The sequence below is a fragment of the Tamandua tetradactyla genome, chromosome 3 (genome assembly GCF_023851605.1).
Source record: "Tamandua tetradactyla isolate mTamTet1 chromosome 3, mTamTet1.pri, whole genome shotgun sequence".
NCBI lineage: Eukaryota > Metazoa > Chordata > Mammalia > Pilosa > Myrmecophagidae > Tamandua > Tamandua tetradactyla.
This window is the reverse complement of record NC_135329.1, coordinates 132,195,133-132,208,327: the sequence shown is the minus strand read 5'-3', so window position 1 is coordinate 132,208,327 and position 13,195 is coordinate 132,195,133. Positions and strand designations below refer to the sequence as shown.

The following is a 13,195-nucleotide window of genomic DNA, read 5'->3' as shown; positions in this document are numbered from 1 at the left end:
TTTCTATCATTAATCTCACAGTTATTTTTTTCCTATTGGGAACAGGAAACATAATATGATTAAATAATATTTTGCATATGAAAAGAAAAAAGAAAAGAAACACACTGACTTGGAGCAGACAACCATAAAAGTACTCACTGTTCCTGATTGTGGCATAGCAAACACATCAATCACTCTGACTGTGTAATCATCAACAAATTCTCCAAGCATTAAACCCATAACTTCCATTGGAACTCCAGCACGACCATGTTTTAACATCTGTAGAGAGGAAGATAAGTGGACATGAAGCTCATTTCTGTGAAAACGTCAATCCCATTTAAATAACCTGATTTTGTTTCAGTGAAAATAAAAATTTGTTTTATAAATGCAGTTAAAACAATAAAAACGTACGGCTGACAGGATTAAGATGACAAATATTCCCAAACAAAAGATACAGTGAGAGTAACAGATTTCTTTAACAAGTAACTCCATTTAATACTCACTTTTAACAGTGCCAAGGAAGAGATATAGACTTGTTCTGCTGTGTCCACTGCAGGAGCATCTGTAGGTGGCCCCTAGAAACAAATATATTAATCATCATAAATATATAGAGTTTATGAATTTAAAATTAAAATTACATATCATTCAAATGTCATTGTTTTTAAAGAATATTAGAAAGACATGTCCTGTGTCCTTTTATTCAGTTATAAGGTAAACAATCAAAACAAGTTTTCCAATATCATATAGGACTAGAAAACTGGTAAGGCTTAATAATACCCAAGTAAGTTTCCAATGACCATAGTATTTCAGCAATACTATGCTACTTCAGCTACAACATAATTCTAATGCACAATCAGATGTATTTCTTACCACCATGTGAACGTAAAATGCTGCTGGACTAGCACGATTAACAAAACAATCAACACCAACAGCAATTTCTCTGAGCTTCTTGATTTTCAGCTAAAGACAGCATTAGGTGGCATAGTAGATTAGGGCTTTGGGATCACTTTGCAGATACATAGGTATGGGGGTGGGGAGTGGTGGTGAAAGACTTCTAATCCCTAGGTGAAAGAGCTGTGAACAACATACTTTGTACTTCACCTCATGAATTTGTTCCCTCTTTCTACAACAACAAATTTAACATAATTGCCCCAGGTGTGAACAAACTGGTTGAGACAGGTATAGCTAACACGAAAATACTTCTAACTTTTAAACAAATATTATTATTAGTATTATTACAGACTAAGGAATATACTACGTATCTCTATAAAGCAGGATCTACTTTTTTTGGCATCAAAAGCAACAAAAAACATCTTTGACTATAACATCCTGCTGCATAAAACAATTTCCATATAGTGCTTACCCTCAAGATGACTGCAATCTTATAAATGTAATTCTGTCCCAACTAGTGCACATAGAAAAATTCTTGTTTTTTAATACTAGGCAATCAGAAATTAAAATGAAATGTTACCTAGAACTGCCAAGTCTTGGTTTGCTCAAAGCTTACTTTCCCTGACAATAACTGTGTTACAAATTATATAACAAATATGTTAGCTATGCAAATTGTAAGTCAATATTCTATCTCATTTTACGGATTTACTTACTAAAATTTAGCAAGCGCTTTACTCATTACATTTCACATTTATAGGCCAATGTGTACTTTGTGCTTCTTGTCTATTCATATGCCAAATTCTGTGATTTGGGGAGGTGTTTCAAAGCTTGTAATATTTACTGGAAACATTAAGTATAAAAGGTTCTAGAATAATTTTCTCTGAGTACACGAATCACATACAACAATTACATATTTTTATTTCCTAATGGCAAAGTGGTGAGAAAAATCATGACCTTCGAATTTTTAAAAAATTATATACACCAGGCCATAAAGCTAAAAGCTTCTTCATCTATTTTCACCTAACACAGGTTTATTCCTTTTCCAATAGAGATTAATCTTTTTTCAGAGTGAAAACTTTAAGGAAAAGTATACTACTCTCATGCTAAAGTATTAATGGAAATCATCATATAAAACATATTAGATTATGATAATGTTACTCATCTAATTTTCTTAAAGGTGAGGACAATAGTAAATTAGTTGTAATAAGAGGTATTAGGGAAGTAATTCTTTAGGGTAAAAATAATGACTACTGTATTCATAGAAATTATTTCCTGGATCTAAAGCAACTTAAAAAAAATCATATAGAGAAAGAAATTAAACTGGTATCTAGCTGATAGTATTAATACAGCCTTTCTTAACTTTCCAGAAAATACTTATGAAGAAAAAAGAGAAAGAAATAAAACCTTACACCATCACCAAAATGTGTTATACACAGAAATCCAGAAATTATGTCCATCATCAATGAAGGAAGAAACACTGTTTTGTTTGACATTGTATATAAACAGTATCTAACAAAGTGCCTGCCATAGCAAGAACTCAATAAACATTGGCTTAAAGAATGACTGAATAAATTAAGGTGTTTCAACCCAATGGAACACAAATGAACAGTACCCACCAGATACCCTGTCAGAGAGAGAGAGCAGATTGCATCCAAGTAGGTACTATCTTCTGATTCACTAGCTATCTTCTCATTCAGAAATATATGAACAGAAAACCATGTACTAGGAAAAGATCATACGACTTCTCTACTGTATGGGTGCTGCTTTTTCAGGCAGGCAGCTGCCAGAGCTATTTCCTGATGCCCCTCTCACTCCCATTTAAACTCTTTCTTTATCTAGACACAGACTAAATTTTCCTGAAACAATTTGGCCAGGTAGAGAAGGGCTTATAGTAGTGAATTACACCCTTAAAAGAGAGAGAGAGTAAATACATGTGAAACACTGTCTATGGGAGAGAAATTAAGGACCTTTGGTAATAGTGAATATCCAAAGCTGTAGTTTTTCTACATGTTCACAAGGCCAGGCAATGTAGGAGGAGAAAACCCCATTAAAGACACTGGCAACTGAGCCAGGAGAGGTATATAATAACCTGCACTGCTACAGATAAAACAAAAATTAGCCCCTAAACTGAGAAAAACTGGGGGCTACAGATATCTATATATTGTCTCCTGGCAAACACTCTTAGGGAATAGCATTCTGATTCAAAGGGAAGAAACTCATCTAAAAATAGGAATCATGAACAGAATTTTAGAAAACTATTTAGCATCAGTAGCATACAAGATTTCTTATGTTTGAAATAGAAAGTCAAAGGACAAACCAAGATGAAAAATAATTAATTAAAATTGCACTGGAGGAAGCAAGAGTGAAAATAGCACTAAGACAAATTTAATTCAGTGATATGGAATACAAACTTTAGAAGACATCCTGAAATGCAAAGTAAAAAATTAGAGATGAAAACTATTTGAAATATAAAAATACTGGAGGACAGAGAAAAAAGCTCTAAGCTAAAAAATACAGATATTTCTAAGGATAAAATAAGAAATGGAAGAAAACCAATAAGCAAAGACAAAAATGAAGAAAACTTCCTTGAATGGGGAAAAAAAAGTTAAATTTTTGGAACACAAAATGTCAAGCAATAATCAATGAAGAACAATACCTTGAAAAATCTTAGCTAAGTCATAATTACATGGATAAAAAAAATTCTATAACCATACAAATTGGAAACCAAATAACCTACAGGAAAAAAAATGCAACTCAGGTTGACTTTGTATTTCTTTGCAACATTAAATGGCAGAAAACAATGAAGCTTCAGGGTTTTAAGAGAAAAGCCCTGTGAGTCAAAAATTATATACTCAAAAAAAAAAAAAAAAACAAAAATTGAAGGCCCAGAAACATATTATTAAATAGCCTCCTTGTAAGGATTTTCTGAATAAATGGTCCAATTGAATCTCGTCAGATCAAAATTAGAGCTTAAAAATGGAAAAGCCATTACATAAAAAGATCACTTAAGAACAAAGATCAGTTAAAAACAGAAGTAGATCTAAATAAATAAATAATCAGGATCCCAAACCACAGACTAACAAAATAGCTGTATAGAAGCAGCAGAAAGAAATGAAGTATACAATTATTGTATCTTGGGGGGGGGGTCTGCTACAGTCTTGACTTTGGCTATAAATATAAATATAGATTAAATAATTTTTGAACAACTTTTAAATAACTACTATAAAAATCAGAAACTGATGTGCACCTTACCAAATCACTGGAGAAGAAAAAGCAAATACAACACAATAAAACAACAGCTGGGAACCAAAAGAGGAAAGCAAAAATATCAAACAATAAGGTAAGACCAAATATATTTATGACAAAACATAAATGAATTAAAGGCCCTTGTTAAAGATAAAATCTCGTAACGGGTTTAAAATGGAAAGTCATGCATATGCTCTTTATAAATAAGAACTAAAACAAAACAAGTTTAAATACAAAAGATTAGCCCAAGATTCAACAATGACATATCTTTTTTTCTTTTATAAAAGAAGCGACGATGGCCACCATGTTTAATTCACTTGCCTTTTTCAGTGATGTAATATATTAATAGATTTCCAGGTATTAAATAATTTTTGTACTTATGGAATAAATTGTTCAAGTTTGAATTAATATTTGTTTTATTTAGGGTTTTGTTTCCCTCTTCATAAGTAAAACTGGTCTGGCATTTTCTTTTTTGTGCGAAATTTGTCAGATTTTGATATCAATATGCTAGATTTATAAAAAGAATTGGGAAATTTTACAATTCTGCATTTTCTATGTTCTAATAATAGTATATACACATATATAGATACAGATAGATAAACCTATATGATGGATAAATTATCTATACCTTAAAATTGTTTAAGATTTCATTAGTAAAGCATTTGACTCTGAATCTGTTTTTGGAACAGTTTATAACTCTTTCGGTTGTATTGATGAATTCAGGTTATCTGTCTTGAGACTATACAGACTATTATAACATTTCAGAAACTTTCATTTCATTTAGATTTCAAAATTATCATCACAGAACGATAAAAACTCTATTCTCACCTTCCTGTTTAATAATGAAAGCATTTCATAATGATCGTATAAAACTAAATATAATGAAAACTAAATTTGCTTCTCGATATCACATTATACCACCCTCCAGATGTACTGAAAAATTACAATTACATTTTTTTTTAAATCAAACTTTAACATAAAAACTATTTTTAAAATATTGGTGAATGTCTATATGACCTGGATGAGAAAATATTTTCTAGGTAAAACACAAATGAGTAAGAGAAAACAACATAAAAATGACAACATAATCTAAAATTTTTGAATAGTAAAGCAATTTAAAAGCAAAAAAGAAAAAAAATACCTGAACAAATAGTTGTCATTTATAACCTAAAAAGTCAATATAGGGTGTGCCAAGGTGAGTCAGCAGGCAGAGTTCTCACCTGCCATGCTGGAGAACCGGGTTCAGTTCCCGGTACCTGCCCACACAAAAAAAGTAAAAAGGCAATATACAAGTAAATTTAAAACACTAAACCTTAATGAAAACACGGTCAGTGTCTACAAAGGTACTAACGGAATACATGAAGAATATGAAAAGTGTTTCACCTCACTAGCTGACTTTATTTATAAAGAAATGCTAAAAACAAATTAAGACATAGTTTTTATAATTATCAAACAGACTTTACAATGCCCAATTTTGGAGGGGGTATAATTAAAGAGACACTGTCAGCACTGTTAGCACTATTTGTAGGAATGTGAACTGGTTTAGTCTTATCAGAAAAGTTACTGAGCAATGTATAGCAAGATCCTAAGAACTGCACAAACCTTTTGGCCTGCTTTTCCATAATCCTAAAAATTACTTGAGTAAGTAAGCAGAGATGTTTACCAAGTTTAAGGTAACCACAGTTCTTTTAAAAATGCAAATAAACTTAGAAACAAAATAGCAATTACAGGATATTGTTGAAAGTCCCTTTCTCTGTGAACTTTGATCTTTCTAGGCATCTTAACCAGCAATATAACTTTAAGTACCCTAGTCAGCTGTTATACTCAATATGGATGCCAGGTACATTCATATGGAGGCAAATTTCTGTCTTCTTGGAGGCGGTGATAATAGGAGAGGTAAATTAGGAAGGAATTTACAAGACAACCACATAGGCTTAAATGTTTACCAGTGTAAAATATACTAAACCATTCAAGGCAAACTTTGGGGGCCAGTTATTAGGTTTTAACTCTACCTAAGGATTCTGCTATGGAAGGTCCTTCGCTCTCACTCTGAATGTCTCTAAATCATCTTTCAATAAACATGTATTAAGAACTTACTATGTTTAAGAAACTAAGCTAAATTCTGGGTAAAATAAGGTGAAACCTACAGTGATATAAACAAGCTGAAAATCTGGCACAAATATTTTTGAATTTTAAAAATTGGTTTAGGTTGTTACTATTATAAAAAATAATAATGGAAAATATCTCCATTCTAGTGCTTTAACAACACAATAGCTCTAAAATTATCAGGTTATCAAGTGTGTGAATTATTAAAGACAACTCTGTTAATCTTATACTATTTTACCATCACAATAGACAAAAAGAGAAAGTGAATTTTTTGGAATATAAATTAAACTTCAAGATCCTTTAATAACAACTATTAGAATAACTGAAGCACAGGTATACCTGAAGTCGCATTTAAGCAAAAAAATAACCAAAACCAAAGAAAAGCAGCTTGCATATCACATAATGCCACTATAAAAAATAGGAAAGAAAGACACACACACTCTCTATTGACAAAAGTAAAAAAAAAAAAAAAATTCCAAATACACTGCAATTTTTTAGTCTACTATTAAAAAACTAAATGAACATTAAATTTGAAAACTGGAATGATTTCTATATAACTATTGCCGTAAAAAACAATGAAACTAAAATATGCACATATCCCTCATAAAAATAAGAAATTGAAATAATTACTGCTACATAAATCCTCAATACTAAATTCCTTCGGGCAACTTTGAAATCATTTAATTCTGACTCTAAAATAAGTTTGTTTTAAAAGGACAGAAAAATCCATGCCCATATCATTAAATTGACTAAAAATACAGGTGTGCTATCTAACAGAACTGTACATAGTTAAGCCATAGGCACAAGGAATCAACTAGCATTTATACACACATGGAAACCCAAGCAACAAGTTTGTTTGTTTAATAAAAACAAACAAACTGTTATGGACTCCACAGAGGCATCAAAATTATCTCTGAACAATGAGTTTTGATCTGCCACACTTAGCAAAACAGAAATTATAATCCCTGTCCGCAAATTTCAAATGTGGTTAAATTAAATAAGACATGGGGCTGTCCCCCACCCCTCCACACCCATTTATAAGGTTAAAATCTGATCCAGCATAAAAAGCTGTGACTTTTACTTGGGCAGCCCTTGTTGACTAAGTGTTAAAAAAAAAAAAAAAAAAAGGCATTTGCCATTATAACAGCATAAAAACTAACGCCTCAAAGTGTTACCGACTCAGGCCTTTTAACAAATTTGTTAACACTATTAGTTATATTACTCCACCTTTCTCTTAGTGTGAACTGGTATCAATTATTTAGCCAATTTTATTATGTTATTAAAATACCTGCTGATTAAACACGAACCAAAGTGTCACGTAAAAGAAATGTAAAATAAATAGCATCCCTGAACTTGCCACACTCTAATCATATAGTTATCCCATTTTTTAAAAACATAGTTTTTTTAAAAAATTGCAAATTTTTTTTAAAAGTTTTTCTCCTGTTAAAAATATTATAATGATCTTATTTTTATAATGGCAGTTTAAAGGTGCTTATTTTATCCTGCATTTTAGAACTATTTTTTGAAGCCCATTTAAAAATGTATTTTTCAACAGAGAGAAATTGGTATTCATTAACAAATGCAAGTGATTATAAGTTTAAAAACAAAATAAAACCTAAATATATAATGCATCAAATAGCTGGCAGAAAATAATTTTTAATCTTATGGTATCCAATATAACCCTCAACAAATTCTGTCATAAAATTTAAAATGTGATATAATTTCCATCATCAGTTTCCTTAATTTAAAAACTCCAAAAAAGAAACAGCACAAAATAAGAGAATTCAAACATACACGAATAACTTCCACTGCATTGTTTATCTCTTACCCAGCAAGGTAAGAAACAACCTTTTAATACTTTAATTTTGTGAGTATTAAACAACTAGTGTGAAAAACAAGCTGCATGTAAACTATTTCTACTGCCTGAGCTTCAATGACTAGCTGAGGCAACCTGTTATAGGAGGTGTTAATTGGCAATAGGAGTACAAGTCAGAAGCATGTTCCCCATCGTCCTAACCCAGCAAGGCTAGGTCATTAAAGTGGAAATGAATTCTTTCATGTCGACTTAACCCTTTCAATACATGATTTCAGCTGTTTTCTCTCAATTAATTTAAAAAACTTGTTACTTGTAAGAGTTCAAAAAAAAAAGTTCCCCCAAAAAAGGTCCCTTGGCTGACAGTTCCAATGACTATATTACTCAGAAGGACAAAGCAAGTTAATTGCAATGTAATATTGCAACTCACCCCTCTGAAAAACATGTAAACTAATTGCATTTGCTTATTTTAATACTGAAAAGAAGAAATAGGATATAGTGTTTAGAAATAACTTGGGACCATCTAGTTACATAGAGTTTGATTTACATTCATTTCTGTTTAAGGACCCAAAAACGACTGTCCCATAATGATAACTTAATCAACTTAACCGTGGGGAAGAATAGTATTAATTTTCAAATTTCCATATGTCCATACAAGAATCTTAAATATAAAAATGTTTTGAAACATATGTGAGTTAATACACCGTTTTAATTATGTTGCATTATTCTGATAAGGTGCACAGTTACAGCATATACTAATGACTGCCAAAAAGCCAAAATTCCTTTTATGGCATGATCTCAGAGGTTTCCAGATGGCACATTAATTCTTAACCAAAAAAAAAAAAAGACAAAAAGAAAATAAGAATAGGAATGTCAAAATAATGATGCATTGCTTTTCAAATGCCATATTTATGAATACTAATATCCCCATATATCTTAAGTCTTATAGATATTTTTAATAATTACATAAACAATAATCTAAACAATGCAATTAAAAATCAACATACATACGCTACAGTTCATCTGCATAATCCTGTATTCATTTGAATAAAAACTCAAAGTTTCTGTACAAAGATAAATATTAAAAATTCTATCATACTGACCATTACCTTGTGATAAATCAAAACTTGCCAGCATTTAGCAACAGAGACATAGCTGCACCCACCTCTGAAATACAGTTGGGCTCCCAAGTAACTGTAACTAATAATATACTTCTTTATTACAAATCTGATTAACAAGGGCTGAGACAATAGGCAATTATAATGGTTTAAGGATGTCAAACTATAGGAATTATACTATATTCCTTCACCATATACTCTATATCCATTTCCTACCTCACTTATCTCTTTCTTTTAAGTCTTCCAATTATTAGACAAACTCAGTTCCTTTCTCTCTGAAAACTGGTTTTCTTTCCCTAGGCCTAATGAACTCTAAAATACAACAAACCAAGTGTATGCCGTAGAGTCATATTTGAGGATATTAAATTTTCAGTGGGAACAGCAGTGGAGTAAGGGGATGAAAATAAGGGAAGGGGTTGGTCGACACCATTATCTGATTATAGAGATCTGATAAAAATAATAAAAGGGCTGGTGGCCTAGTGTACAATGTCAAACTGACATTTCATTCCCTTCAAGACCATCCTTTTTATTCACTTTGAAACAATTTTCACATACTAAAAAATGTGTGTGCGTGTGTATGTGTGAAATAGGCCATGAGCAAAAACCACTTTAACATCTATGAAGTGTGTCTCACCAGAACAGTGAATACTGGACCCCACTCAGGGTAGCAGTTCCTGTCCACTAAGGAAGGAGTATGTACAACACCTGACTACCTTAGTTATAAGGAAGGAACATTTGTAGAGAATTGGTCAGTCACACATCAGAAATTGGAAGATAACTTACAAATGTTGGCAGAAATATACTATCTTTTATAATTGGAAATAGGGGTCCAGAATCAAGCAGACCTTGAATAGCCTACAACAGAACATGAAGTTATCAGAACTGTTCTAGAACAAGCTCAAACAACTCACTTTAGAGCTCTTGTAGACACAACTGCCCCCCACGACCCTCTGACATTGCTCCACTATGGCTATTTATTTATTTAAAAATTTAAAATACATAAAAAACTGCCAGCAACAAATGAAATGGTTATTTTGGGAAGCAGTCACAATCTATTACCAAAATGTTTTGACTCCACAATGATTTGCACCCACTGATTTGGATAACATATAAAGGGTAGCCCACCTTCTAAATTATACTAAAGAAAGCCACACATGGAATGTTTTATACATACACACACATATAAAACATACACAGAATTCATACTTTTGTTTATTCACTCAACAATCACAGACTTGAAAGCCCATCTATCATACATTATATACTGGCTACACAAACACAGACAAGACACAGACCTTCAGAGGCTTACAAAGTAGAAGGCAGGCTAGTAAGAAAAAAACCTAATTGCAATATAATAGATTCGGTACAAAAATACAGGCATGTAGAGCCCACACTGATCAAGATGGCACAGTGAAATGCTTCAGGGCTCTGTCTCCCTACAGAAGCCTTGAACAATCAGTAAGAACTGGCAGAAACATCTCTCAAAGCTCCAGAAAATAGTTAAAGGATTATAGTAACAGGGCCAGTGCTGAAGCAAGAAAAAGGTTACTTAAAAGTGAAAAGATCGTAGGTGCAAGGGTAGTTAGTTCAGTGGTAGAATTCTTGGCTGCCATGCAGGAAACCCAGGTTTAATTCCTGGCCCGTGCACTTCCCCCTTCCTCCCCCCAAATTTCAACAAATGGTGCTGCACTAACAGAATAATCACATGGAAAAAGAATGAAATGTGACTGCCACCATACAGCATACAAAAAAAAAAAAAAAAACAAATAGACTTTCCCAGCTTGGCAGAGATCCAGCCTGTATTCCCAGTGTGGACCCCTGGTCTTGCTTCCAGAGGAGGCAGAATAACCCTCATGCACATTCTGGGAGCATGTGTGTCTGGCACAATCTGTCTGGTGGTAGCCTGAGTAGCTTACTTCCCAGAACTTGCCCAACATGGAGAAGGCAGCTCACTGAAATCTCTTAAGGAATGCTGAGATGGATAGAACATATCAGAAGACTGGGTAAAGGATACCGTACATATTTTAAAACTTCAACTTCTGTGTGAGATTAAAGAGAGAGATGTTCATTTGGTGCAAAATTCATATTATGGGCAGTGCATTTCCTAATTTAACTTGTATGGTCAGTTTAGTTGAACACCATAAGTATGTAATCTTAAATAGGGCATGAGATTTGTTCGTTTGTCCAGTCTAGCGTGATGCCCTGATAAATCCCAGAGTGATTTGGAAATTGAATAAAGAAGTATTTGCAAAGCACCCTTGGGGGAATGGGGAGATAGGGGGAAATATTCAGCTTCTCCATTTGAAGAATTTTGGATATTCTCGCAAGCAGAGGGGACAACCAAATCAATAGGCTGAACCCTCAATCTTGGGGTTTAACCTATGAAATTTATTTCCACAAAGAACAGCTTAAGCATAATTAAAATTATGCCTAAGAGTAACCCCCCCCGCCCCCACTGCCCCAGAGAACAAAGGTTATAATATATTGGGTAGATGGAAATACTAGCAGTCAATGAGAGGGAGGGGTAAGGGGTATGGTATGTATGAGTTTTTTCTTTTTATTTCTTTTTCTGGAGTGATACAAATATTCTAAGAAATGATCATTGTGATGAATATACAACTATGTAACGATGTTGTGAGTCGTTGATTATATACCAAGAATGGAATGTTCATATATTAAGAATGTTCATGTTTGTATGTTGTTACGTTTTGTCAATAAAAATAAAAAATAGACTTCCGGAGAAGATGGCGGCTTAGTAAGACGCGCGGATCTTAGTTTCTTCTCCAGGACAGCTACTAGGGGAGTAGAAACGATACAGAACAGCGCCCAAAGCCACAACAGAGATAAAAAAGACAGCGTACCCCATCCTGGAACGGCTGGCTGGCTGAGAGAAGCCACTCGGGTGAGATCGCCGAGGCGCGTGGGCTTCACCGGGCGGGGCGGCAAGCGGCAGGAGTCACTCCCTTCCCCCTTCCCAGGCTGGCTGGGAGAATTGGAGAGGCGGTCCCCTGAAACCGCGGCGGCTGGTGCCCACACCACGCGCGGCCCCCCCGGACCAACTGAGAGAATTGGATCGGAAATCCGCAGGCCGCGGAGAACGGTGACGGGTGGGGGAGGCCTCTTCCAAACCCGTGATTCCCCGGGAACGTGCACTCTCCCGGGCGGGCCGCTGCTGCTGGCGCCCTCCCGCCACGCTTGTCGCCTGGGCGACTAGGAAATTCAGACGGGTGCTTTCCCGGGCTGCGGCGGCCAGCAACCCTCCCCGCATTCAGACCCCGGGCCGGCTCGAACCCTTCCAAGCCGCTTCGGCTAGCGAACCTCCCGGACGGCGAGAGTTTTCCAAAGTTAAAGGTCCCACAGCACCTTTTACTGGTGGGACCCGCAGACAAACGTGTGCCACGAGCGCCACCTACTGGGCAGGATAAGAAAAACAGAACCCAGAGATTTCACAGAACAATCTTCCAAACTTTTGGATCCAATACCCAGGGAAATCTGTCTAAATGCGCAGACGCCAACAGAAGATAACGGATCACGCTCAAATAATTGAAAATATGGCCCAGTCAAAGGAACAAACCAATACTTCAAATGAGATACAGGAGCTGAGACAACTAATGCTGAATATACGAACAGAAATGGAAAACCTCTTCAAAAACGAAATCGATAAATTGAGGGAGGACATGAAGAAGACATGGGCTGAACATGAAGAAAGAGAAAAACTGAAAAAACAAATCACAGAACTTATGGAAGTGAAGGACAAAGTAGAAAAGATAGAAAAAACAATGGATACCTACAATGATAGATTCAAAGAGACAGAAGATAGAATTAGTGATTTGGAGGATGGAACATCTGAATTCCAAAAACAAACAAACTATCGGGAAGAGAATGGAAAAATTTGAACAGGGTATCAGGGAACTCAAGGACAATATGAACCGCACAAATATACGTGTTGTGGGTGTCCCAGAAGGAGAAGAGAAGGGAAAAGGAGGAGAAAAACTAATGGAAGAAATTTTCACTGAAAATTTCCCAACTCTTATGAAAGACC

General features: G+C 34.5%; 1 protein-coding gene across 3 annotated transcripts in view; it reads right to left on the bottom strand.

Moving 5' to 3' along the window:
• The window catches only part of PSMD14 (proteasome 26S subunit, non-ATPase 14), a 123,564-nt gene that overhangs the window by 41,258 nt on the left and 69,111 nt on the right, over nucleotides 1–13,195 (bottom strand). For all 3 annotated transcript variants that reach the window (XM_077154002.1, XM_077154004.1, XM_077154003.1), the window contains exons 4-5: nucleotides 483–554; nucleotides 139–258 (exon numbers count right to left, since the gene is read on the bottom strand). In XM_077154002.1, coding sequence (XP_077010117.1) covers nucleotides 139–258; nucleotides 483–554 — 192 coding nt within the window. The remainder of the gene's footprint in view (nucleotides 1–138; nucleotides 259–482; nucleotides 555–13,195) is intronic.